The 27,218-nt window shown below is 50.9% G+C and overlaps 1 protein-coding gene across 9 annotated transcripts in view; it reads right to left on the reverse strand.

The window, feature by feature from the left end:
• The window catches only part of AKAP1 (A-kinase anchoring protein 1), a 53,784-nt gene extending 28,038 nt beyond the window's left edge, over window positions 1-25,746 (reverse strand). Inside the window, exons 1-5 of one of the 9 annotated variants that reach the window (XM_047832713.1) lie at window positions 13,023-13,333; window positions 11,573-11,639; window positions 5,547-5,669; window positions 3,378-5,016; window positions 681-814 (exon numbers count right to left, since the gene is read on the reverse strand). In XM_047832713.1, coding sequence (XP_047688669.1) covers window positions 681-814; window positions 3,378-4,992 — 1,749 coding nt within the window. In that variant the 5' untranslated portion in view covers window positions 4,993-5,016; window positions 5,547-5,669; window positions 11,573-11,639; window positions 13,023-13,333. Of the gene's footprint in view, window positions 1-680; window positions 815-3,377; window positions 5,017-5,546; window positions 5,670-11,572; window positions 11,643-13,022; window positions 13,343-24,973; window positions 25,069-25,677 lie in introns of those variants that run through there. The other 8 variants (XM_047832710.1, XM_047832712.1, XM_047832711.1 and 5 more) reach the window with 8 other exon arrangements.
• Window positions 25,747-27,218: the final 1,472 nt, after the last annotated feature.

The following is a 27,218-nucleotide window of genomic DNA, read 5'->3' on the forward strand; positions in this document are numbered from 1 at the left end:
CTCACAAATTGTAAGTTAGAACAGCAAGAAGCTAGAAACCACTTAAGCACCCTGGATTTGGGGACTGGTGAAGTAAACTGACGTTCACACAACGAATAAGGCAGTTAAAATTATATTTTCAGAGAATAACACAGGAAAATTAAATTGTTAAATATTTAAAAGCATTAATTAAAGCAACATAATCTCAGTTTTGTTTAAAAACCACAGGGTGCAAGACGAGAAGGAAATAAAAGTCTTCACAGTCACTCTCGGGGGTGAGACTAGAGCAGCTTGTTATTTTCTTCATACATTTCTATACTTTTCAAGCTCTCCGAAATACGGACTTATGCTGTGCTCAATTACCAAATCTACTTTGCACTGGAGAACTCGGGCAGAGCGCAGTGAAGGGACTCCTGCCTGGCCCACATCCTCAGTCTGGCTTTTGTGGGCATCTCAGATGACCTGAGCCCCAGAACACACACACAGGGCAGCCCCAGGGGGGAGCGAGCGGCCTGTGAGTCTGAAGCGGACAAGAACAGGCCCCTCCTGAGGGCGGCTGAGGGGATTCCACCTCACAGCAAGCTCTCCGAACGTGGCAGAGTGTGGCGCTCCCTTTTCCCTTCAGCCTCTGGCTCACTCAGGGACTGCTTCGGGTTTACTGTCCCCCCCCCCCCCAAGCCCCATGACCCTGCAGCCCTTACCTTTGGCACCTCGATCTCCCAGATGATGAGGTCGACCTTCTTAGGACTGGAGCCCGCTTGGGCGTTCTGGAAACCGTCAGTCTTCCTGGGGCCACAGCAACCATCCACTGAATCCATGCTGTTCCTGTCCGATCCTGCAGGGGAGGAAGCGGCACACACAGACACACAGACACCAGCTAAGAGAAGTCAATAATGCAGAACTTCCGAACTCACATTCCCAGGAGGACCCCACCCCACACCCCCTCCTCAAGCTTGGCGGCTGTCAACCCACAGTCTAAAAGGCTCGGAACGACCCCAATGAAAGGAGAACTGGGGGTGTAGATACACCTAATTTTAGCCTGTCGCTCACAGCCCCACTTGCTGAACTGGCAGCCACGCCCAGCCACAGCTGCCTGAGCAGAGACAAGTGGTGAGCTGGGAAGGGGAGTCCACGGGGCGGGGGAGCGGGCCAGCAGGTCCACACGGTCCCAGGAGCCGGGTATCAGGTGCTGGCTTCCACGGAGACCGACCAGTCACAACTGGCCCACGCCCTTCTGACTATGCCAGTCCCTCAAACCAAGAGACTCTAAGGCCCCCAAGGCCCCAGGCCTGGGCTCAAGGGCCATGACCTTCAGCCAGGCAGAGCTAGAAAGAGTCCACCCTTGAAGGCGCCATTCTCATCCCATACCACCTGGGGCCTACTGGAAGTAGACGGAGGAAGGCGGCTCTCCTCTTCCTCTCTTAGGCCTGACCTGTGCAACTCTGAATGCTCTTCTGGGCTCATGGTGGTCTTTAACCCCTGGTCAAAAGACTGAACTGAAGTTCATGCTCCAGACAACAGAGCAGGAAGCAGGACCCTGAGATCAATGTGGTCTGCTCCACTCTTGCTCAAGTATGTGCCAGGAGGCCATCTCAGAAAAACGGGTCCAGACCAGCTTAAGAGGACTCTAGCTTAAATATGGACGACTCAACTGCCAGAAATAGATCGCTCCTGAGAGTCTACTAATTAGGTTATTATCCACATGGTTTTTCCAAACTCTGGACATAATCCTTTGCCAAGCAATGCATGTACTGTCTGGATGCAGAGCAAGGCTTAAAAGAGATTCCATTCCCAGCTAAGGAAGAATCACCTTGAAAGTGACTTCATCCTTCAACATCAGGGGCTCCAGCCTCTCCCGAACAAAACAGGACTGGCTGATACCGGCCACCCCAAGGACACCCAGAGGTGGCTCAGACCACACAGGACTCTAGCAGGCTGTGCTCACAGGCCAGCTTCCTTAGCTGGTGGTCCCAGCCCCGCTCAGCCTCAACTTCCTCACGGGCAGGGAGGGCCGTGCACCAAGGTGCAGATGTGGGGGAGGCGGGAGCCTGTGCTGCGCACAACGGAGTGCTGGGCAAATGGTACCGCCAAGTTCGAATCTGTTGTCCCCACACTTCCCCACCATCACCACGCCCCATCACCGCCTTCTCTTCCAAAAGGCCTAAACACGAGGCCTTCATCGCAGCAGAGTAGCCGCCACAATCAATCTAGAGGTGGCATGACACGGCTGGCAGGCCTGTTAATTTGGCTGAGGGCCAGCAGACAAAGGGAAATTCCTTTATTCTTAAAAAAAAAATTGTTTACCCACTTTAAGATCTTTTTTATTAAACAAGCAGACAAACAAACAAACAAACAATTTTAACATCCCTGACATTAGGATGCATCTTACAGTCTCTGGCCTTGTACGCTCATGATCACAATGAGGAGTTTTTTCCTTTAGAGGTACATAAATCAGCAGTGTCAAAGGTGACAAAATGTGCTATGATGAAAGTACTGCTGCAAGTAGTAAAACTCCCAGCAAAGACCCCCAACCTGCCTGGAGCAGAAAGGGTAGGGAATGGCTCCAGGGCAAGCAGATCAGAGACCCCCACGGGGGAGGGGATCTTCATGGCCTCTTTCCGGGAGATAAATGAAAATACCCCAGGGTGGCTGCAAAACCAGGGTCAGGAGCTGCTGACCTGTAAGTTAGCGGTCTGAACTGTCTACGCTGGGGTCAGCACTCGAAAAACCCAGTGGATACTTGGTTACCAAAGTGCCCCTCCTTCCCGGGGTGGAGCTGCGGCCGCACGGAAAGGAAATGGTGGAGGGCTCTGTGCCGAGGAACAGTGGCGACAAGGCAGGAAAGCGAGAGCCTCCCGCAATGTCAAAGCCGTGGCCGCTCCCTGGGCACTTACCCGGTAAGAGCTTCTGGAGAAGGAAGGCAGGTGAAGACATGGGAACAAGCACATGATTAAAAGGAAATCAACCATTCAAAAAAAAAAAAAAAAAAAAAAAAAAAAGCTCACACCCACTCTTGGTACTTTGGATTAAGCTAAGGAGGCCTCTCCATTACAAAAACCTTTAAGAGGTTGGTTTGAAAGAGAGAAAACAGGCACGCTGAGGTTAATCAGCGAAACCAACTTTGAGCTGGCTCCTTCAGGAGGACTAGGGAGGGTCCCTGGCTGCCGAACCAAGTTACAGCTCCTGGGGCTTTGGGCGGCTCAGGGCAGCCCAACTTCTCGGTTACCCACCACTGCTGCGCTGTACCCCGACCTTCTGCAGGCCAGCTGGGACACAGAGTCGAAGAGCATTCTTACTGCAGAAGCAGCAGAGGGAGAGGCAGACCAGCAGCCTTTGGCCACCGAACAGACACCCCACCACCCCGTCCTCTAGGTGAGGGATGCCCAAGACCCTCCTACCTCCCGAATGATCTGCTTCCGCATCCGCGGTCCATCCATCCTCATTCCCCAAGTCAGATAGCTCCCCCTTCAGCACCCCATTGCTGAAGGGCACAGTACTTTCTGGCAGCAGCGGGGTGATGGCCTTGTCCCTGGGGCTTGAGTTGGTGTCCGTGCACAAGTCTTCAAGCCCTGAAGCGCTGATGGAATCTGAGCACTGCTCAGAGACCACTGAAGGGACATTCTGGCTGCTGTCAGAGGTGCAGGTGACACATCCGGTATCTTCCACCAGGACACGTGCCCCATCTAGCAACTCCCCCTGGGGGACAGCGGGCAGTGGGCAGGGGGCCAGGGAGATGTGGTGTGCAGAGTTCTTTGGCTTCTTGTCCTTGCTGGGGCTGGACAGAGGGCTGCTCAGGCAGCTCGCGTAGGTCTTTGGTGGTGGCAGGTCCTCCGCGGGCGGGCCTGGCAACAGGAGGGCGGCATCTGACTCTGACACGGACACGCGCGAGGCCGCCTCTGCCTCCACGGCGGCTGGAGCCGGCTCCTCGGCCTCTCGCCCTGGGGCGGTTTTCTGGCAGGCTGGGGCGCGGCTCTCCTCCTTCTGCCCGTGCAGCTGCCCGGCCGAAGCCTGATACACCCGACCTGCGATCCTGCCCATGGTGGTGGCCAGCACCTCCTCGGTCGCCTCCAAGATCACTTTGGAGATGATCTGGTAGGCAGCCTGCTCAATCTTCTCATTCTGCTCCGCAGCGCCCCCTGTGCCCGGCTCTCCTGTGCGGTGTGCATCACAGGCTGTGCCACTGGCCGGAGGCACCGGCGGCTCGCCGTCCTCCGTCAGCTCCACGTGAGCCGACCCCACGAGGCTGCTCAGCAGCTGCCCTGCTGCGTCCTCCTCGGCCTGTGGCGGGCGGCCCTTCCCCTTCTCCCCGGCACCTCCCAAGGGAGCCAGGGTAGGCAACTTGCTGGTCTGGGATTCAGAGCCAGGCTCCTGGCACAACACACTCTCTTCTGGCACATTTTCTGCTGACACCGCGTCGCCAGTGCCTTCCGCCCCACCCGTCTCTCTTGGCTTCTCTTGGGGGGCCGCAGCCTGGCCCTGCCCGCCCCGCCCTGCCGGCCCACTGAACGGGGACTCTTGCTTGCACACCTCGGCCGCTTCGTGGGGGAAAGGAACACCTTTTGGGGTCAGAAGGGGACACTCAGGAGGAATGGACTTGGCTTCTTCATCACCCGTCAGGGCTAGTTCCACCTTTGTACTGTCATCTCTGCGTGTTCCCGGTCGAAATCTCACGTCTGTGCTGTTAGGAAGGCTGCCTGAGGACTCTGACCTGCGACAGGCTGGATGTGCCCGCAGCAAGGCTGGGGGCTCGGCGGGAGGCTTACTCAAGGTGGACAGCTCTTTTTCCGCGGGCAGCGCAACGCTGGGGGGCGTGGATGCTACTCCAGGACGGGGGTCCTCCATGGGGAGTGGCTCTTTGATGGCGTGGCCAGCCCTCAGCTCCACAGTGCTGGCCTCCACCTGTCTGTCCTGGCTGCTGACATGCTTTTTACGAGAGAAAAACCACCACCAGCCGAGGAGTGCTAACATTCCAGGCAATGCCAAGGGGAAAAGTGAACGGAACTGGATGGCCATCCTGGAGGCCTGAAGAAATGATACCTGAAGAGGAGGAGAGAGAGAGATGCGATGAGAGCCAGGTAGGGGGATCCTGATACCACTGCACAGGAAAGACAATCAGCTACTCTCTCTCCCTTTCCCTGCCTCTGTAAGCGACATCCCTCCTCCTGCTCGCACCCTATGTGTGATCCACTGGAGGCGGGTGGGTAGGGAGAGATGCCCCCTTCTGCTCCCTCCTCCTGAGCACGCTCCCTTGAAACAAGACAAGCCTTCTCTTGGGCCCAAATCCCTTCCTGCATCACTCCTCAATGCCAAATTCTATGCTCCCCCAAGGAGATAGTGTGTCTAGTGTTTTAGTTCCCTAAACTCCCAGAACACTTATCTATTCAGATGATGTTGGAGTATTTTTAAATGCCTGTTGAAATTCACATGTATGTACGTCCCGCACATGCACCCACAAAATCATGAGTCAATGAAACCGTTACGTAGCAAGAGGGAGCTGGAGCAAAGGATGAAGAAGATTTCAAAAGGATGAGGGGGTTGCTCCAGGGCAAGAGACCAGCAAAACATACAGTGGCATGGAGATACAGGTCATGCTTGAAGAATCAAGTTGCTTAGTGGACTCGATGAGGGTTCTGGGGCCTCACTGTGGAGTCTGGATTTTATCCTGTAGGCAACAGAGAACCAGCGGAGGTCTGCAAGGCACATACACCAAACTGTTACCAGGTGATTCTGGGAGTAGGATAAACAGCATATCAAGTGACAGGAACCTGGAGACCTAAGTCAGTTGGATCCAGGCCAGGAGAGATGATAAGGGCCTAGACAGAAGAAGGTGGTAGACGTGTAAAGGAGATAGGAACCTCAGTTTTCTTCATCATAAGACGGGGACACATCTCATAAAGGATGGTTGATATGAAGATGAGCTATGTATTAAGTGCTATGCAAAGCAGGGTTAGCTCTCTTTAGAGGTATGTGACAGACTTATTCCAGAATGCTTGTAACTCAGTACCTCCCATGCCAGTAAATTTTAATCTGTCTGCAAAAATCACAAGACGTCTTAAAACCAAAACTCCTCCACTGATATGGTGAATTATACCTTAATTTGGGTTTGAGCTTTGTTGCAGAGACAAAATGTAAAGGCTTTAACAACTCTTCCTGGTTTAATTATGTTAATGGTCTCTGGCAAAACCAGAGCACATGGTTCCCAGGTGGTTCTAAAGTTCAGTGGAGGCTGGGGGCCACTGCTGTAGGACCTTACTTCTTCAAGTGCAGTCTATGGGCCAGAAACACTGAGCATCACCTGGGAACCTGCTACAAAGGCAACCCCAGCCCAGACCTGAATGACTAGCTGCATTTTAACAAGACCCCTGGGGGATTCACAACCACATTACAGTTTGTGAAGGAACACTGGGAAACATCTTCAGCCCCAAAGTGAGGGGGTGGGGAAAGCCATAAACCTTCTTGCTAATATCTGAAGTAAATCCACAGGATTAGAAAACACAAAGCAGAAGCTAAGCAGTGGCCACACTCGGAAGACCCCATGAATCCCTCCAGGCAGAAGCTTCAGTGATGTTCCTTACAGCTTCACATTCAAACACAGAACCTCACTAGATACTCTCCCTTGCATCACTTAATCTTCAACCACCTGGTTTAGAAGGTATTGCCATCATCAAGGTTAAAATAGCTCAATGTAGGGGTACCTGGGTGACTCAGGCGGTTGAGCATCCGTCTTCGGCTCAAGTCATGATCTCACCATTTGTGAGTTCGACCCCATGTCAGGCTCTGTGCTGACAGCTCAGAGCCTGGAGCATGCTTCCGATTCTTTGTCTCCCTCTCTCTGCCCCTCTCCCTCTCTCGCTCAAAAATAAATAGGGGCGCCTGGGTGGCGCAGTCGGTTAAGCGTCCGACTTCAGCCAGGTCACGATCTCACGGTCCGTGAGTTCGAGCCCCGCGTCGGGCTCTGGGCTGATGGCTCAGAGCCTGGAGCCTGTTTCCGATTCTGTGTCTCCCTCTCTCTCTGCCCCTCCCCCATTCATGCTTTGTCTCTCTCTGTCCCAAAAATAAATAAACGTTGAAAAAAAAAATTTTTTTTTTAAATAAATAAATAAACGTTAAAAATTAAAAAATAAAGCCACCTGGGTGGCTCAGTCAGTTAAGCTCCTGACTTTGGCTCAGGTCATAATCACACAGCTTGTGAGTTCAAGCCCTGTGCTGACAGCTTGGAGCCTCGGGACTGTTTCGGATTCTGTGTCTCCCTCTCTCTGCTCCTCCCCCACTTGCGCTCTGTCTCTGCCTCTGTCTCTCTCCCTCAAAAATAAACATTAAAAAAATTTTTTTTAATTTAAAAAATTAAAAAATAAATAGCTCCATGCAGGGTCACCTGGCTAGTTCAATTGGTGGAGCACGGTACTCTTGATCTCAGGGTTGGGAGTTTGAGCCCCACGCTGGGTGTAGAGGTTAAATAAAAACTTAGGGGAACCTGGTGGCTCAGTCAGTTAAGCATCCAACTCTGGTTTTCAGCTCAGGTCATGATCTCACAGTTCCCGAGTTTCAGCCCTACCACAGGCTCTGTGCTGACAGTGCGAAGCCTGCTTGGTATTCTCTCTCCCCCTCTCAAAATAAATAAATAAACTTAAAATTTAAAAAAAAAAAAAAACTAAAGGTTCAAAATCATATAACCAAGGACTGGAACTCAGGTTCTACTCCACATTAAGTCTGGAAACCCACTCATGTCTTAAGAGAATGAGGCAATGTATGGGCCAAGGAGGGGAAGTTCATACTGCTCTTAAAAGGTTAAGGGGTGCCTAGGTGGCTCAGTCCGTTGAGTGTCTGACTTTGGCTCAGGTTATGACCTCACTATCTCTCGTGAGTTCAAGCCCCACATCAGGCTCTGTACTGACGGTTCAGAGCCTTGAGCCTGCTTCAGATTCTGTCTCTGTCTCCCTCTCTCAAATATAAATGAACATAAAAAAAAAAAGTTATGACCATACCTCCTATGACCTAAAAACACCACACCTGAAATCTTTTTTTTTTTTTAAAGCTTATTTATTTTGGAGAGAAAGAGAGAGAAAGAGGGAGAGAGAGACAGTGTGTGAGCATGCAGGCAGAGAGAGGGGGAGAGAGAATCCCAAGCAGGCTCTGTGCTATCAGCATGGAGCCTGACACGGGGCTCAATCTCACAAACCGTGAGATCATAACCTGAGCCAAAATCAAGACTTGGGTGCTTAACCGAGACACCCAGGCACCGCCTTGCAATCTTCTCTTAAAAAAAAAAAAAAAAAAAGAATAAAAACAGCTCTGCACAGAGGTCTATATAATGGTCACTGGGGCATTGTTTGAAACAATTCTTGGGGAATCACTGCTAAACACACTGCAGAATTCGTGGACATGCCAGTCATAGAGAAGGGGATCTCATGTACAGACATGCAAATACTGCTGTGAGACACAAGGTCAAACCCGGACCACTTGTGTGTGCTGTCTGTGCCCAGACAACCCTATAGGCAAACCAGGAAAGACACACACCAAGCCTCTAGGCTGGAAGGGTGGTGAAGGTTTTGTACATTGACCCTGCATCCTACAACCTTACTGATGTCTTTTATTAGTTCTGATAGCTTTTCGGTTTTTTAGGTTTTTTTCTTATCTGCCAATATAGTCTTCCTTCCAGGGAGAGAGATTTTGAAATTTCTCTCTCAGCAGTTCTCCAACTTAGTGGCACATTAGCATCACTTGGGAAGCTTTTAAATTCCCAAGGCCAAGGTGGCACCCAAATCAATTAAATCCGTATCTCTGAGGGTCAGATCAGGGCACCAGGTGTTTCTTTTTCTTTTAACCCAGATGATTCCAATGTACACTCAAGTCAGAGAACCACTGTTCTGGAACAATGTGCTTGCCCCTGAAAAAGTGGCAAATTACATACGGGCTATTTGCTTTGTATTCAGTGTCTTCCACATAAAAATAAATAAAATCTGAGAAGGAATAGAGGTCATGGGGGAAGGATGCTCTCAGGATAAGGCAATATGCCTACCCCATGGCCTGTCAGTCCCACCCACCAGGTCACGCGCAACGGAAAGTGTGGCTGGGGTCTGAACCCAAGTTCTCTTCTTGGCAGTCAATTTAGGTTCTGATTCCTTATTAACTAGACAATCCCATTTCTACAGGGTTTTATAGTTGTGATTCCCACAGTCTCCTACCAATTCTCTGATCTCAGGAACAAGATTACATGGAATGGGGTAGAGAGGAAGATGAAGAATCCTAAAACTTAACACACAGAGGGCAGTTTCCCTGTTTTACAGATCAAGGGCCCAAAGCCAAACTCAGTATGGGGGGTGTGTGTGTAAGGAAGGAGTTGCTAACCAAGATACAAACCGCCTCTAAAAACAGCTGGGTGGCTCAGTCGATTAGGTGTCTCTTGATTTCAGCTCAGGTCACGGTCTCACAGTTCACGGGATTGAGCCCGAGTCAGCACAGGGCCTCCTTGGGATTCTCTCTCCTCTCTCTGGCCCTCCCCCTGCTTGTACGTGCCCTCTCTGGGAGATGCCTCCAACCCTTTGGTACTAGAAGTTGATCCCAAGGGTCCAGCAGCTGACCCCTGCCCTGCCTCCAGACATCCCAGGAACTGGCTAGAAGCAGAGGCCCACACTCAAGCATACACTCTCAGCCTACTTTGGCCAGGCACCCTAGTTGATCCACACCACAACCCAGACTCTGGCTCCCCCATGTCACTATCCCCTAGTCCCCATTTCGTCCCTTCTGTTCCCAGTCCTAGCTTACACTAAACACAGAGACCTGTCACCTGGGGACACAACACTGCTCTGCAGCTTGCCAGAACACCTCTAACGCTTGTACACCTAACCTTCCCCGTCCTGCTTGTTCCCCACCGACTGGGGCTGAGACCCCAAACCTATCATCCACAGCTCCCCCCAGACAGTCAACTATAGCTACTCAACTAATCACAGCTCAGAAGTCTCTGCACCATTTCCACACCAGATGCCTCCTGCTATTGTGTCAGCAGGACTCCCTAGAAGGTGTTTAACATTGGTCCCCTGAGGCTATGTCACCCAACCCATGAATACTGAATGCCCCACCTGGATCCCCAGCGCCCACCAGTTACTGCCCCCAACCCCCCCCCCCCCCCCCGCCCATGTCTAACCCAGTACCCAGGAAAAGCCCTTGTCTCCATGAAATCTCCAGGACACAGGAACTGCCCAACTGAAATGCTGCAGCAACTTGAGAAAAGAGGTGTGATATCCCCAGACAGGAGAAGGCACGCCTGGTTTATTTTGCCCTTGCCGCCTGGGGACTGTGATTAGAGATATTAATCATCTCCACCAAGAACAGAGCCAAGGGCCCGGGGGATCAGCAGCCACCCCACCCAGAGGAGCCTAGCTGGGACTCACTGAAGGCACCGCTACCAGGAGGAGCCTCACAGGGATCACCGGGTGACCAAAGCCCCACTTCCCACTGGTCAAGAGAAGTTCCTCATTTCCTCAGCCCTTCACTTCCAAGAGTCCTCCGTGAGCCACTCTCACCCCAAACAGACTTCTTGTGAATAGGTAGGATGCCATTTTCCCTGCTTTACACCGTTGGAGAGGCCTAGACAGGTGCCGGAAGACGCGGCAGCCTTTCCCGAATTCTCAGACAGGGCCGCCCTCACATGTGCATACACACATATGCCCACACGCACAAGTGTGCACACTTCAGCCTTACAAGGCTCTCTGCTACTTTCCTTTTCTGGGAACACACTCTTGAGTTGCTCTCCTTGCCCTGGTTTTGTTTTGTTTTTGTTGTTTTCTGTAAAAAAGCTGAACTTCTCAAGACATAAGTGGCATTTAACACTGCAGGTCTAAAAGCCTTCACACGCACAAACTAACTGAAGGCAGCCTTCTCCCCCACGGTCTCCCCCTCCAGAGGCCCCAGACACTCAGGCAAGCCAAAGGAAAGCCTTGCAGAAAGATGCAGAGCCCTGCCTGAGGGGTGGTGGGGAGGAGAATTGGCTATTTTGAATCTGTTGGAATTAAATAGCTGCCTGCTTATTTTTAGCAGGTCCATTTGCCCGGGAATAGATGCACGCTGGCTGCTTGCCCAGTGGTCACACAGAGCTGAAGGCGCACGTGTCTCGGCCCTACAAGGCCTTAGCATTCACCTGCTCGGTCCAGGTTCTAAATGGATTCCTTTCCTGGGGCGTCTAACTGGCTCAGTTGGTGGAGGATGCAACTCTCAGTCCCAGGGTTGTAAGTTTAAGCGCCATACTGGCTTGTGGAGATCACTTAAAAAAAAATAAAATAAAAATCGGGGCGCCTGGATGGCACAGGCGGTTAAGCATCCAACTTTGGCTCAGGTCATGATCTCACCATATTTGAGTTCGAATCCCGCGTCGGGCTCTGTGCTGACAGCTCAGAGCCTGGAGCCTGCTTCCGATTCTGTCTCCCTCTCTCTCTGCCCCTAACCCATTTGCATTCTGTCTCTCTCTCAAAAATAAAATAAAAACATGACAAAAAATTAAAAATAAACAAACATTAAAAATAATAAAATAAAAAATAAAATCCTTAAAATGATTCCTTTCTCCCAGAGGAAACTGCAGCTTCTCAGAAAAGCTTACCTCTGGAGAAGTAATGGCCTCACTCCCAGCACCGATGACCAACTCGGTTACTGCAGTCTAGAGCCTTCTGCTAAACAAGAAAACAAACTTCTGGGAAGAGTACAAACAGTGTTGGTCCCAGTGACTAAGCCCATTTGGCTACAGTTATTGTGGAAAAAGGAGCTGTGTGAAATTAATTGATGGGAAAGTTGATCACAAAACAATCACTTAGGAGCCAAGTGGCTATCAAGCCAGAGTGGGCCTGGACCTGGTCAGTGAAGCCACATCCACTCGGCATTCTGAGCAGACTTTTATATACCCACTAAGTTGAAATCTGAACATTTCCATTATTCCAGGGTTATATGTTCACATTATCAAAGACGGTCTCCCAGGTGTTCAAGACACTCCATCCCTAGAATGCCCAGCACACCAAGTTGTTGCTGAGGGGCTTTTCCCCTTGAAGGAGGGGGGCGGGGGTGGGGGGGAGGGAGTCTTCAAAGGACAGGGAGTAGCTACCTGAACCCTGAACCTGAAGCCCAGCACCTGCTGTCACTGCATTCAGAGCACAACAGCAGGTTGTGGGCACGGTCAAGGTCAGGGCCACCCGCCTCACCCCTCCCCCCAGTTTGCTAGAGGAAGACCACACACAAACAGAGGTCTTTGCAAGACCACCAAGAGGGCCTCTTGATTTCTACAGCATGTGTTTACCTAATTCCTTACAAGGTTGAAGTTATATACTTACATTCACGTAGTAATTCACACATAAATATGTTTAAGTTGCAAGAAAAAGCTTCTGTCCACCAGAAGCTCACAGTGCATACTGAAGAATTTCTCTCTCTCTCTCTCTCTCTCTCTCTCTCTCTCTCTCTCTCTCTCTCACACACACAAACACACACACACACACACACACACACACCTGCACACGCTGAGCCCAATTTCAGAAGTGGGCAAACAGAACCCTGAGAAGGCCGTCCCAAAGGTGGCCGGAATTTTCTAAGGTTGCAACACTGCATTAATGACATAAATTAAGATTCTAAACCCAAGATGCCTTTGGGGGTGGAAGGGAACAGCAAGTCCCAGAGAGAGCAGAAGTCCTGGAAGCCAAAGCTGAAGAGCTGGTAGAGGCCAGACAAAAGGAGTCTGACCTTTACTGTCAAGGCAATGGGAACAAGTTGCAGCAGCTGCAACATGGCCAAAGCAGAGCAGGTCACAAAAGGCAAAGGCCTGGGTGTTCCCCAAGTGACAACTACAGTCCAGTATTGGCAGCTACTTTGTCACAGGGGGCTGAGCACTCGAAATGCGATCAACATAACAAACTGAATTTAAATTTTATTTAATATTAATTTAAATTTAAAGAGCCACATACAGCGAGCTGGTAGCTACCTACTGGACGCGTAGTCCTAGAGGGTACTCCCAGAAGCCCCAAAGCAAACACAAGAGCTAGAGAAATACCGTGACAGCCAATGCCTACCTTGATGGGCAGTGTCTGGGGCTGCTACTGAGGATGGGGGATGTGGTAGTCTGGGCCACTCGCACTTAGCAGCATGGCTGGGGCCCAGGAATCAGAGTGTCAGAGCCATGCCTCAGGATGTTGATCTCAGCCCAGTCCTGATGTTCAAGGGGTTGTTGCCTTCATCCGTAGGGGGCCCATGTGAGCTGTGACTCGTGTTGGCACCCTAAAGATTCCCAATTAGCTCACAGTGGGGCTATGAGGTCCTGCCCCCATACTGTCCCCCACACCCTTCATTGTGATGGTCCCAAGAGCAGCCAGGTGGGCCACTGTGGCCAGACCAGCCCTACTCCCTGTTCTAGGCAGACCAACTGGCCAAAAAGTCAAGGACACCTTCCCCAGCTGCTCTCCAGGAGACTGGAGGTTTGACCTTAACCCAGTACCGTCTGGGTGGGAGTACCTGCTCAGTGAAGCCTTCTCCAGCTGGGTCTCCGGTTGTGGAGACCCAGAGCCAAGTCCCACCAGCTCCAGGTAAGAGCCAGAAGTGAAAAATCCTATCTCCGGACATGGTCTCCGATTAAGAGCTGGTCCTCCTCCAGTTCAGTTAGTTCAGTTACAAATTAAAGGAACCCCCAATTTGGAAAACTTGGTGGAAAAAAGAAAAAAAAGGGGGGGGAGGGAGAGAGGGAGGGAGAGGGGAGAGAGAGGAGGAAGGGAGGGAGGGAGGGAGGGAGGAGAAGGGGGGGGAGGGGAGGGAGGGAGGGAGGGAAAGAGAACTCCATACAAAAGTGAAATGCCCAGTCTCCCTCCCTCTGCTGACCAAACACTCCTGACAGGTCCAGTCTCATTAGGCTTCAACTGAAAAAGGGGAGGGGAAAAGTCAGTATTTTCTACAAAGGTCTTCACATTGCTTCATCTGGGAGGCATGAATGTGGTTTTCAAAAACCTTAATAACGACTATGCTACCTCCATCCTGCCCCTCCTCCCCAGCTCTTGGCAACCAGCACGCTTTGCCAGTAAATTCTGACATTTCTGAGGACAGTGATAAAACAGGTGCAGGGAAGTGTTCCAGGTACGCAGAATTCCCACCCATGACCACAGAACACTACACGAGACTGCCCAAAAGGTATGAAGTTGTGCTCGGACAACAAGCTTACTCAAAAAAGCTAATAAAGATTCCTTCAAAAGGAAATCAGAAAAGGGGTACCTAGAAGGCTCAGTCAGTTGAGTGTCCGACTTCGGTTCAGGTCACGATCTCGCAGTGAGTTCGAGCCCTGCGTCGGGCTCTGCACTGACAGCTGGAGCCTGGAGCGTGCTTCGGATTCGGTGTCTCCCTCTCTCTGCCCTCCCCTGCTCGTGCTCTGTCTCTCTCACTCTCAAAAATGAATAAATGTTAAAAAAAATTTTTTTTAAAAAGAAAAAGTCCTTCACAACACCACCTCAGGTAGGCAGAGCAATGGAAAGACTAGGATTTTCCAAACAGCAGACAGTAGAATATGACCAACTCAGAAATCATATAAAGGCCTAAGGTCACTTCTATTCAACAAGTATTTATGGGCAGCTACAGGGTACACACCATAGTGGATACAGAAATGAATCAGACAAATGCACTTTTGAGGCATTTTCAAGTCTTTCACAGTTTCTTTCGAGGAAAGGAAAAAAAACCAATAACCTTCTTCTTCAATGGGTCTGTTGCTGCCACCCTCTGCCACTGACCAACTGACGACCTTGTCCAAGGGTCAAGCAAGTATCCTGGTTGGACAGCAAACAGGATTTAGGCTGCCAGTTTCCACAGATTGGAATGTTCTCATGTCCTGGGGTGGGAGAGGAGAGGTTAGGAGCCTGAATGCCAGCACTGTGAGAGCCAAGGGGGCCTGGCTTGTCCATTCAATGTGCAAACTTTCATTCAATACCCATTTTCATCATTACGTGATGCTCAAATCCAGATCCCCTCTCGCTTAAACTATTCCACGAAGTGAAGCCAGAGCTTCTGCTGGCATGGTGAAAGGGTCTGGGCGCCTCGTTGTCTCTGCTGACTTTCTACCAACTGTCCCATCTTCAGCCACACCCCACATCCATGCCTTCAAAGGGACGTGTGCATGAATCAGCTTCCTTCTTGCTGCCTGCCTACCTTCCCCCACTCTTCCTCAGCAAGCTACTGGAAGACCAGGGAGTAAATCAAGAAAGGAGGGGGCACCCACCCACAAAGCAACACAACCAAAGGAAAGAATGGATTCCCAGGATGAAGTTCGGGAAGCAGAGCCGGGCAGAGAGGTGCTTCCCGGGAGCAACACAAGCAGAGAACCTGGTATGCTGAAGCACAAAGAGGTGCTCCGACAGCAAGGGCCAAGGCCCAGGGGAGTCAGAGAACTGGGGAGACACAAAAAACGAGGCTCAAGAAACATGGGAAATTAATGAGGGGCGGGGAGGACACAAGAAAGGAAATATGGAACACCAAGAACTGGGCACCCGTAAGCAATATTTATATCACAACGTGCACTCTTAATAGACACTTGACTAGAAGTTGTGCTACCTCTGTACCAAGAAGAGAAGAGGAGAAAGAAAGTGCAGGAATGAGCCAAGTCCTTGCCTTCCAGAGTAGAAAAACAAGTCAAAATATTTTTTAAAAGGACGGAAAGAAAGAAAAGCACACTATTTAGAAATACAGGTGTAAATGCCAGGAAAGACACCTAGAAGAATCGAGGGCAGCTGTCTCTAGACAAGAGGGCCGGTCAGGAAGCACTCAGGGCAAAGGGCTGTTCTTTCAAACCCTGTGTATAGTTAAAAGTCAAATCTTTCTATAAGTAATGCTTTGATAAAACAAACAAAAAATACATTCTTAGCTGTTAGATAGCAAGGGATGCTCTATTACCACAGGGCTTTAGGATTCTTGTGAAGCAGAACAAATGCGTAGTGTCAACTCATCTGTGTACAAACTTGTAATGCTTTGATTTTCCCATAATTGATGCCAGTTCCGCTTCAGAGACCCCCACCACCCTGATGACATAACAGCAGTAAGAACAAAGAGCAGGGGCCTACCGATGGTAAGACTCTTCCGAACCAAGGTATCTGGTTCCCCCACCCAACTGAGGTCTAGCCAGCATCAGGTAGCAGCACCCCTCGGGGCTATGCATTCATTCATTTTTGAGAGGGAGACAGGGAGGGAGGGAGGGAGGGAGGGAGGGAGGGAGGAAGAGAGAGAGGGAGGGAGGGAGAGAGAGAGGGAGGGAGGGAGGGAGGGAGGGAGGGAGGGAGGGAGGGAGGGAATGCACAAGCAGAGGGGCAGGGAGAGAGTGAATCACAAGCAGGCTCATGCTGTCAGCGCAGAGCCCAACACAAGTCTTGATCTCACCAACGATGAGATCATGACCTGAGCTGAAATCAAGAGTCTGATGCTTAACCAATGGAGCCACCCAGGTGCCCCAGGGCTAGGCATTTAAAAACATTTTAATTCCCCCCATGAGCCAGGTTCCACAAGAGAGGGGTGTGGGGGAGGTGGTGGCAGCAGTGGTGGAAGGAGGGGTAAGGAGTCACACTTCAGATAAGACACCGCAAAGATGCAGCCACCCAATGGGATAAAACTGCACGGCCTCTCCCAAGGGCGTTCGGAGAAGGGAACCCCAAGCACCCCTGTATGTAATGAATTAACTTTACTCCTATGCATCTGGAAGGGGACTAGCCGGGACACAGTTGAGAAAGTCATGTTCTGCGTTCTATAGTTTAGATAAGGGACCCAGGTTGAGAAAGGCTGGGTGAAATGTGCCCGAGAGAGAGGGATTTCTACAAGAACGGTCAGGGCACGCCTCTCCAAAGAGATGGCAGGGGTGCTGGAACAGTGAGGGGCAGCCGTGCTGAGATCTGGGAGGACAAAAGGGCAAGGGGGAGAAAGTTCCAGGCAGGGAGAACACGTGCCAGAGTACTAAGGCAGAAACAAACTTGGCTGACTCGAGCGACGGCAAGAAGGGGAGGTAAAGATGAGGTCGGAGGGCTGCTGCCAGAGAAATCGCTCTCTGCCATCGCTGAGCAGAAGCCGTGCCGAAGGTCACAAACCTGGAGGGAACAGGCTCACTGAACTTTCTGCAGAGAGGGGAACCGGCTTGCCCAAGGAGCCAAGGGGCAGTAATTTCTTTCTTTCTTTTTTTTCTTTTTGACTGATGCAGTTTTGGATTTTATTTAAAAAAAATTTTTTTTTTTCAATGTTTATTTATTTTTGGGACAGAGAGAGACAGAGCAGGAACGGGGGAGGGGCAGAGAGAGAGGGAGACACAGAATCGGAAACAGGCTCCAGGCTCTGAGCCATCAGCCCAGAGCCTGACGCGGGGCTCGAACTCACGGACCGCGAGATCGTGACCTGGCTGAGGTCGGACGCTCAACCGACTGCGCCACCCAGGCGCCCGGATTTTATTTTTAAAGGTTTACTTACTGAATAATCTCTACACCCGACATGGGGCTCAAACTCACAACCTCAAGATCCAGAGTCGCACTCTCTTCCAACTGAGCCATCCAGGTAGTTTCTCAATAGAAGCGAATCCTAGAATCCATTTCGGAAACAGGGTGCCTCTGTGGCTCATAGCACAGCAGGTACATACCGCGTGAGTCCAACAGGGGCCCGCTTTCTACTTGGAGTTCTCGACTAACGCATTTGCCAGGAAACCCTGAGGTCACACCACTCATTAGCCTGAGAGCCACTGCTAGGCCCTGACTCCCCCCCCCCCCCCCTCAGATGAATCTGTTCCAAGAAGGCAGTCCGGCCCCCGGGGAGCGGATGGGAATGGATGCGTGCGCACACCCTTGCCACTTCTGTGAATCAGACTCTGCAAAAACAACCTCGGTCTCCAGCCAACATAAACCATAGGCAACAGAGGGCCTTATACGGCTCGAAGCTTTCTTAATCAGAAAAAGATAGATGGGCTGGAGTTGGGAGCTCCAAGTTAGAGGAAAAGAGAAACAGAAAAATAGGGAGAAAGACAGGATGGTGGTGGGGAGCAGAACTTCATCAAACTCCTTTTTCCTATCTCTTCCACGTCAGTGGCTCCCCACTGAGAATTCCTAGTGAGGGCCATAGCTCTGCTGCCTCTCATGTTTTGTTTTGGTTTGGTTTTTAAGCCAGAGGATACCAGTAATCAGGCTGCCAGCAGAGCCACAGTTTTACAAAGTTTTAGTGTCTGCGTGGAGGTCTGTTCTTGGGTCTGGTGACTTCCCATGAAAATGGCATAATGTCATTTCCAGAGAAATTGGCCACTGGGGCAACAAGGGGTCCTAAAACTAGGGAGTTCTTTGGCTCCCGAGCTGTGTCACAGGCCCGCCTGGCCCAGGATCGGCCACAGATCCAGAACAGAAAAGGCAGCCCCAGAGACCCCTTAGGCAGCCACTGCCCCAAGCACACCCATGACAGTTTCTAGGGTGACTTTATTCTCCTTCCTCCCCTGACTGGGAGACAGCAGCGTCCGCACCAGGACCTGCCTGTTTGCTGAAGCCAAAACCACATGCACTTGGCCCTCCCAAAGGATGCCACCTGCTAAAAATAGCATGACAGCACAAGCTTGGCTGGGTGGGCCTCACCAAAGTCAAAGGACAAAGCAAAGAGGTTATTCTCAGCACAGCCTTTTCTCACCGGAGCCCAAGGCACATCAGGGTGTGGCAAAAGTCACTCCAGCTCCTTCCCCTTGGGAGGGACATGAGTAAGGGATGAGAAGGAGGTCCGTGGAAGACTGAACTGGCCTTCAGATCCACTGTCCCAGGCCGAGGCTGGAGGAAAAGGGGTGGGCATGCTGAAGACTGGGCTCCAGCAGATATGTGGCCTCCTCCAACAGAGACACACCAGGCTACACCCAGGCGACAGCCTGTTGAGGGCCAGGGAATGGGTCTCATGACCTCCATGTGAGGTCTGACAGGCCACATTATTATTAGCCAAGGAATGAGTGACTTCAAGGTTGTCTTTTCAAGCAGGTGACTGAGCTACACCGTGGCCTTCAGAGCAGCTTTCCAGGCCCTCAGGCACAGCAGCCTAGCCTACGAGGCTGTCTTAGTCATTATTCGTGCAGCTCTAAGGCACTGGACGGTTGCATAATTCAGAGCTAAAACATGATTTTGGAAAGACAAAGTAGGATCCTGAACTTGTTTCCCATAAAACGAAAATATCCTGTGAAATGGATTACAAATACCTCCCTCATAGGGCTGTAATGAGGCAGACAGGACTCAAAACACCGAACAGCCTGACTCTATTTGTGAGATGAAGTATTTTAATCTCCTAAAAACTCAGCTTCATTTTCTGGATGAGGATGGAAGGATATCACTGGGCAGTAAATAAGAAATGGCCTCTAAGCATAGAGCTGGAGAGAGAACCCTGATCTGAGTCCAAACCAGCCTGGGTCCAGGGATCAGCTTAGCTTTCTCAGGGCCTCAGTTTCCTCCCACACAAACTAGAAGTACTTAACCTCATAGGGTTGAGATAAAATAAGAAGGGAATACACCTGATCTTGAACAACACAGCTTTAAACAGCATGCATCCACTTGTATGCAGATTTCTGGATATAGTACAGCCCTGTGTTTTCTCTCTTACTATTTTCTTAATAACATTTTCTCTTTTCTGGCTTATTTTATTGTAAAAATACAGTATACAATACATATTACAAAATATGTGTTCACTGACTATCTATGTTCCCATAAGGGTTCCAGTAGACAGTAGGTTCTTAGTAGTTCCGTTTCTGGGGAGCCAGAAATTATACATGGAGTTTTTTAAAAAAATTTTTAGTGTTTATTTATTTTTATAAGAGAGAGAGTGTGAGCCGGGGAGGGTCAGAGAGAGAAGGAGACACAGAATCTGAAGCAGGTTCCAGGCTCTGAGCTGTCAGCACAGAGCCTGACGTGGGGCTCGAACTCACCAGCCGGGAGATCATGACCTGAACCAAAGTCGGACACTTAACTGACTGAGCCACCCAGGCCACCCATACATGGATTTTTTCACTGCCCATTGGTCCCCCTAATCCCCATGTTGTTCAAGGGCCAACTATAGTTTGAAAAAAACCCTCCTAAGATGCCAGGTATACAGTAGGGGCTCAGTAAGTACCCGTTATACACCCTATGCTTTCTGGCCGGCTCCAAGAAAAGAGAGCTCTCACATCATGTGCCAAAGGTCAGTCTAGCAGGGTTCAAACTAAGCATGCCCAGAATTAGATGAGAGGGTATCTGGAAATAAAACTGAATCCCCAGAGCTAGCCCCAGGCCAACACTTCAGAACCCCCCCAGTGTCCCAACTCTCCCCAATGCCCTCTGTAAAAACAGGTCTCCTAACCCCCAGACAGATTGGAGGGGCAGAATGAAAAGGATGTTTGTTTGTGCCTGCAAATCTGGTTCAGCACTGGTCACATAGCAGAATCCTCAGGTCATCAGGTGGGTGAAGGACTAAGTAGCAAATCTGCTGACATCTGAAGAACAAGGACAGTGAGCCCAGGCCTTAGACAACCAGCAGGGACCTTCATGATAATAATATAAGTTCTCAAACCAAAAGGGCTTTCTGCCCCTCCTGCTTCATGCTTCCATCCCCAGACTCCTAAGCTCCTCTCTAGAGCTGTTTCATAATTGATCACTGCCCTCCAAACTGGCAGACAAGACTTGCTTCTTTTTTATTCATTTTCGAGAGACAGACAGACAGACAGAGACACAGCATGAGCTGGAGAGGGGCAGAGAGAGAGGGAGACACAGAATCCGAAGCAGGCTCCAGGCTCCGAGCTGTCAGCACAGAGCCAGATGTAGGGCTCGAACTCACGGACTATGAGATCATGACCTGAGCCGAAGTCTGACAATTAACCGACTGAGCCACCCAGGCACCCCCAGAACTTGCTTCGTAACATGCCGTGGAGAGAACTGACAAATAATTTGTCACCAAAGCTGTTGGATTTGTGGACTACAGAGGACTAAGCCCAAACACATGATGCTTTATAAGGTGAGGCAATTAAGCACTAAGACCAGTGTTGTCCAACAGAAACTTCTGTGATGGTGAAAATGTTATAGACCTACACTATTGTCCAGTATTGGCCACATGAGGCTACTGAGGACTTGAAATGAGACTAACATCACATTTTTAATGATTTAGATTTTTAAATTTTATTTAATGCTTAAAAGTTTAAATTGAGCCAGGCACACATGACTAGTAGCTGCTGCACAGGACAAGGCAGCTCTAGACCCTCTCTCCTAAGGATAAGTTTAGGAGATAAGAATAGAGATATAATAAAAAAATAAGGGGCACCTGGCTGGCTCAGATGCCAGTGACTCCAGATGTTGGGGTCGTGAATTCGAGCAGGGTGTAGCAATTACTTAATAAACAAAAACTTAAAAAAAATATTTAGCACAGTAGCACCTTAGATCTAAAAAGTACTCGCGATGCACTTAAACAATGGACTGTGGCATTTTTTTTAGTCTTTGACTCATACTATCCATGGAGCCATGCATCCTACCCCAAACACAGCCCTCCCCATACACAATCCTGCAGACATCTCCACCTTGCAGCAGCCCAGAGGCACTCTAGACTAACTCCAGGGCTCCCAGAAGAATCTGAACACCTCTTATTGATGTTGACCAACCCTCCTTTTATCAGCGGAAGAAACGGAGACCTCAGAAAGGTCTAGAACCACTGCTGGGTTTCAGCCCTGAAAGCTGCACCCAGTCCTCACCCCCCAATCCAGGGCTCTTGTCAGCTAAAACCAGTGGTGAAACAAGCCTTGTGAGCCCTCAGCACTAGACGTGTTTACTTCCAGAACTCACCTGGGGCTCTGCTTTGTTCCTAAATGCACGGGCTTCAGTAAGTCCCAGCTAAGTGAAGGCAGCCAGCATTACCAGATGGGTACAGAATGTTTACTATCAACTTGTGCAAACTACCAAACCGAGCTGTAGAAATAGCCAAACGGCCAGGGCTCGGACAGAACCATTTAGTAGGAGGAAAAGAAAGTTAAGGAAAAGAACTCTTTGAAAGCTACTTATCACTGAAAGCCAGTCTTCAAAATGCTACATGATAACATACACTCCTTCACACTGCAACAATCTGCTTAGAAAGCAACAGAAAGATTAGGAGAAAAGCCCACGGATTTGACTATTCCTTGGTTCTTCTCACAAAAGTCCTCCAGAGAACCTAATTTAAGTGCAAACCCACACTTGTCAGTTTCTCTACCCCTCAATTTGTATTTTGATTAGCCATTGAAACAATCCCGACTGACCTCCAGCTTCACCCTCCTCATTTGTACTCAGAGGTGTGAGGATTAAAGGATTAGGGAAGTGTTTTCCTGTAACTCTACCAGCACAGACAGTAACTGTCAAGGAAAAGGCATCCTCTCAATTTTAGTTCCCACATCCCCACTAGCTACCTCTCCAACCAGATTCTGTCACTACTCAAAATATTGTCATCGATCATGTTTTCCACAGCCCAAGTTTAAAATCAGTATTGGAGCCAGCAGGTAGGCTCTGTGGAGTGCCACATACAATGGGTACTTAATGTTAAATGATCATAAAGGTGAAACCTGCATGAGGCATTACACCAGAAAGGGCTGTGGAGAAAAGAACTTGCTTCAGAAAGCAAAGTTAAATATTAAAATACATCCCACGCAGATCGGCAACTCCAGTAGCAGGACATGATTTCAGTGGGACAAGGGGCTCAGAGGCACCCTGCCTCCCCAGAGCAGAGGAAAACAGAATGGCAAACAGAAGGTATTAACTCGTACGCTAAACTGTTGACTTCCTCACAACAGCACAACAGACCAAGCTACAGAGAGGTCCTCTCTTCTAGACTCACAGGGAAGATTAGGAAGGAGTGGCCTGGGGAGAATGGGCTAGAAGGCGCCAGCTGGCCAGGCACAAGGAGTGCCTGCTCCTCAAAACCCTGAAACCTGCACTCGACCAAGTCATGATGTGGCAGGCTAGAGCCAGGAGGCGGGCAGCACAGTATCGGGAAACCAATTTGTTTTCCTTCCAACCAAGTTTTTAGGTCAGAGGCTGGGGGGGGGGGGGGGGGGGGGTACTTTTAATAAAATCCAAATCACCCAAGTGATTCAAAAGAAATTTAACATTAATCTCACAGATTCTTTTGGAGGGGAAAAAACAACGCTTGAACAGCCATCATGAACCAGGCACAGTGCCCAGTCTCAAATAGTATCTCAATCTGTCTTTAGGAGGAGAGGGAACACTGTAAGGACTAAAACTAGCCTTCACCCACAAACGATGGCCATGGCCAAGGCCTGGGTCTGATGCCCAAGAATAATGTGGATCACCAGATAAAGCAAAACAAACTGCTTTAAAATACTGATGCTCAGCAACCTTACACTGGAGATCTATCCACTTGGCACCTGAGCAGGCCACTTTGAAGGCAGACACCTACACAGTCACCCTGCAGTGGCCAAGTGTGAAAGTACTTCCTAGAAATAGTTGGGAGGAGGAACTGATATTCATACAAAAGGCTCCAGAGACTCGGAGATGGCTCACTCAAGGGCTTAGATGGGGATCAGTTCACAGCAAATTTTGGGCCATCACCTAACAATGTGCATGACAATTGAGCCAATTTAATTCAGGTAGGCACTGAAGCTTCAGAGATTTGTACATCTGTAGGATCAAAAGACCTGCACTACCTAGACCCATACTTCTGAGAATATACCTAGGAACCCACAAAACTAGTTAAAAGGTGGAAGAGGTTAAAGTTCAACACAAGTCAAAAGCCTCCACCAAGATAACTTCACTTGTTTCCAGTGCCCAGAAAGTCTTTTTTTTTTTTTTTTTTTTTTTTGGTAATCTCAACACCCAATGTGGGGCTGGAACTCACCACCCTGAGATCAAGAGTAGCATGCTCTGTGGACTGAACCAGCCAGACACCCCTCAGAAAGTTTTAAATAATCAGCAGGTGAACCACTGAAATGCCAGGAACAGAGAAATCGGGCAAATAACAGGTCTTACTCATGCTATACCCTCTACTCAACTCAAAGCTGCTCTGTGCCTTTAAGAGCAAAGGGGATGGGTGGTGCTTACTAAGAGTCCAAGATTTGCTTTCTGAATAGAGTTTAAAAAAAGAAAAACTAATTTGGGAAGGACTTGGTTACAAGAGCACAGTAAGGTTACTAGTTGCCAGAATTAATAGCTTTTTGTGAATGGTATTCCTTGATCAGTAATTGCCACAAAGGGGTTGGGGGTGGGGAAGTGGATAGCAAGCCAACAGATATGACAATACTAGGTGTCCAGCAGCCCAGATTTCCCCGCAAGAGATAAATTTAAACACCAAGTACCCTGCCCTTCAGTAGGAGGAGGACAGCCAGTTTAACCTAATTGCTCTGCCCGTACCCTCTACCCGGCTCCAGCGGCCTCCACTCACACCTGGAGAGAAGAGCACCGGGTTTGTGTTAGCGGCGGCGGTGCGGCAGAAAGGCGCCCGCCAACCTGGGCATCTCAGCCGGAGAGGAAGATCTCGAAACGCCCAGAGCTTCCAGCACTCCCGGTTCGGTTCGGCACCGCCCACTACCAACAGCGCCTTTCCTTCCATAAGCCTCACTAGGAGGGGCATAGGGACGGACTGTACCCTCGGGCACAGAACTGTGGAACTGGTGAGAGCCCGCCCCAGAGGCGTTCAGACCAGTCTCCCCCAGCACATTCTGACCCGTAACCCCGAAACCAGCTTGGTCCCTCCAAACCTCGGGCCTAGCGGGGAGGGGTGCCGGCGGAGTGGGACACGTGACCCACGCGCCCCCGGGCATGAAGTCAGCGGGCACACAGCGCCGGACAGCCTCCCCCTCTCCGGACACCCTTTGAAGGGGCAGCAAACGCTAATCCTCTCGAGAGACGCCAAGCCTTTGACTTCGGGGGCCCTAACTCGGTTTGAACGGTCCCTCCCCCCGAAACAAGGTTCCAATCACCACCGGTGTCCTAGCCCATCCTCCCGGTTCCACAAACCAAGCCTCTTCCCCAGGTTCCCCGCACTGAACTCTCAGGGGCTAGATTACCAGCACGGGTTTGCTGCCTCCCGGCCTACGTGGGGAGCACCCCAGCGCGAGCTAAAGGGGCCCAGAAGTTGGGGAAGGTTCCTGAAGTGACTCCAGCCCTTCAGGAGGAAGAAAGGGGTGCCCGCGGGCCTCGGGGCACCTCCTCGCCCTTATGAGCACCTGGCCCTGCCCACGACCCGCCCCGCCGCCGCCTCTCCCGGCTCAGACTTGGGTACACACGACCTTTGAAAAGTAAACGCGTGTGGGGCTGGGCGACCTTGGGTGGGACGCACTCGGGTCTGTCTCACGGGAGGGTGTGCGCGCTCCGGGAAAGTTAAGCCGCAGAGGGGTGCCCCGAGCGCCGGGTCCGAGACCACCGACCCAGAGGACGGTGACGCGTGTGGGGGGCACCACGCGGCCGCAGAGCACGGCCCCAGCCGCGCACACGCGATCTGTCAGCAGGAGCCCGCGGGCAGACAACCGTGGCGGGGGAGGACGAGGGGACGCGCAGGCGACGGCAGGGAAAGAAGGGCCTGCTTGACAGCAGGCGGCGGGCCGGAGCCCCTCCGCACACGCTCGGCGTCCGCAGCCCCGGGCCTCCGGGACACCTGGAGCGCGCGTCGCACACCGCACCTGCACCCTAGACTCTCCTTCACCCGACGGCGCCGCCCTCGGGGCCCTGGCAGGTGGTCCCCTGTCCAGCCGCCCCGGCGGCCCCAACTCACCAAGTCCTCCGCGACAGTCGGGAGGCAGAGTCCTCGCCCGCCGCCGCCGCCGCCCCCCCACCCCCGGGCCCAGACGCCCAGCCCCGCTGCGCCGCGGCCGCTCCCCCACGTGCTTGCCCAGGCCGGAGGAACACAGAGACATTAAATACTGAGGACGCGCAGCTACGTGCCCGCGGCGCGACGCAGGCCCCGCCCCCCGCCCTCGTGCCCCCGCGCCGCCTCACTCACCTGCGCGTGCGCGCCGCCTGCCGCTCCCGCCCGCGCGTCTCCCAGCTGCGCCAGAGAGGGCGCGGTCTAAAGCGCTCCACCAACATCCCGCAGCCGCCGCCCGCAGCCCGGCCTCGCTCGGGCTCTCGCGAGAGGAGCTGTAATCTCGGCGGGGCTGGGAAAAGAGCCCTGGCTGGCTCTCGGGCGGCGCCGCGGAGCCTCCGCGGTTTACCCCGCGAGGGCAGCGCGGGGTCCCCTGCGTCGGCTCTGGGCCGTCTCGAGGCGTCGGTTAGACCATCTGCCTGCCGGGTCTTGGAGAGCCCGCTGGCAAAGCGGGGCAGGGCGCCCCTTGTTCCCGTAACCGCCAGTACTTTGTAATGCATAATCAGGTGGCCATTAATAATGGCTCAGGAATAACTGCATAACGGGGAGTACCTGGCACTACTCAAATGCAACTTTTTTGCCCATTTTTCACAACTTGGTGATGTTGCACTGAAACCCTTTCCTCTAAATGGGTTTGGTTTTTGGAAGAATTACTACGAAGCGATGGTCACTATGAGTCACTAACTGCCAGGAAACTTGGGAAAACAAATTGCCACCAGGCAAGTGGACAGCATGGGGTCGCAGCTGGCCAGGCCTGCTCTCAGTCTTAAGACATGGGGACTTTAAGTAAACATTTGGGCAAAATTTAGAAAGGAGATCATATTAAGAACCAACCAGTGAAATTACTTGGGAAAGGCTTCATCTTCATTGGTGATCAAAATGTAAATTTAAATAACAATGAGGTACCGCTTACCTATTGAGTTTTAAGTATATATATACATATATACTTTTTTTAAGTATATACATATATAGAGATAGATATACACATATATATGAATCCCAATTGTATGCGGCCATCAGTATTGTGAAGGAAACAAAGAGGAAGTTGAAATAGGAAAGAAACAGCAAAGTTTTATGGTTCCAGAAGGCCTAAGGTAACATTTAAACTGAAACCTACCAGATAAGAAGGAGCCAGCCTTGCAAATAGTATTTGGGAATAAGAATTGGGAAGTGTTCCTAGCAGAGGCAACAACACAGGCAAAAGTAGGAAACAGCTTTTGGTGAACGGAGAAGATCAGTATGGATGGAATATAGTGGGGGCTGGGGTCAGTGCAGACATAGAGGGAGAAGGGTTTTTCGTGGGGAGAAGATAAGAAAACTAGACCAGCTTATAAATTATAGTAAAGCATGGGTTCTCTTCTGTGCTCAGCCCCAAAGCCAAGCATGCTCCCTGCCACCTCAGCGTCTTTGCACTTGCTGTTCCCTGCAACTGAATATTCTGCAGCACTCTG

The sequence above is a fragment of the Prionailurus viverrinus genome, chromosome E1 (assembly GCF_022837055.1).
Source record: "Prionailurus viverrinus isolate Anna chromosome E1, UM_Priviv_1.0, whole genome shotgun sequence".
In the NCBI taxonomy this organism is placed as follows: Eukaryota; Metazoa; Chordata; class Mammalia; order Carnivora; family Felidae; genus Prionailurus; species Prionailurus viverrinus.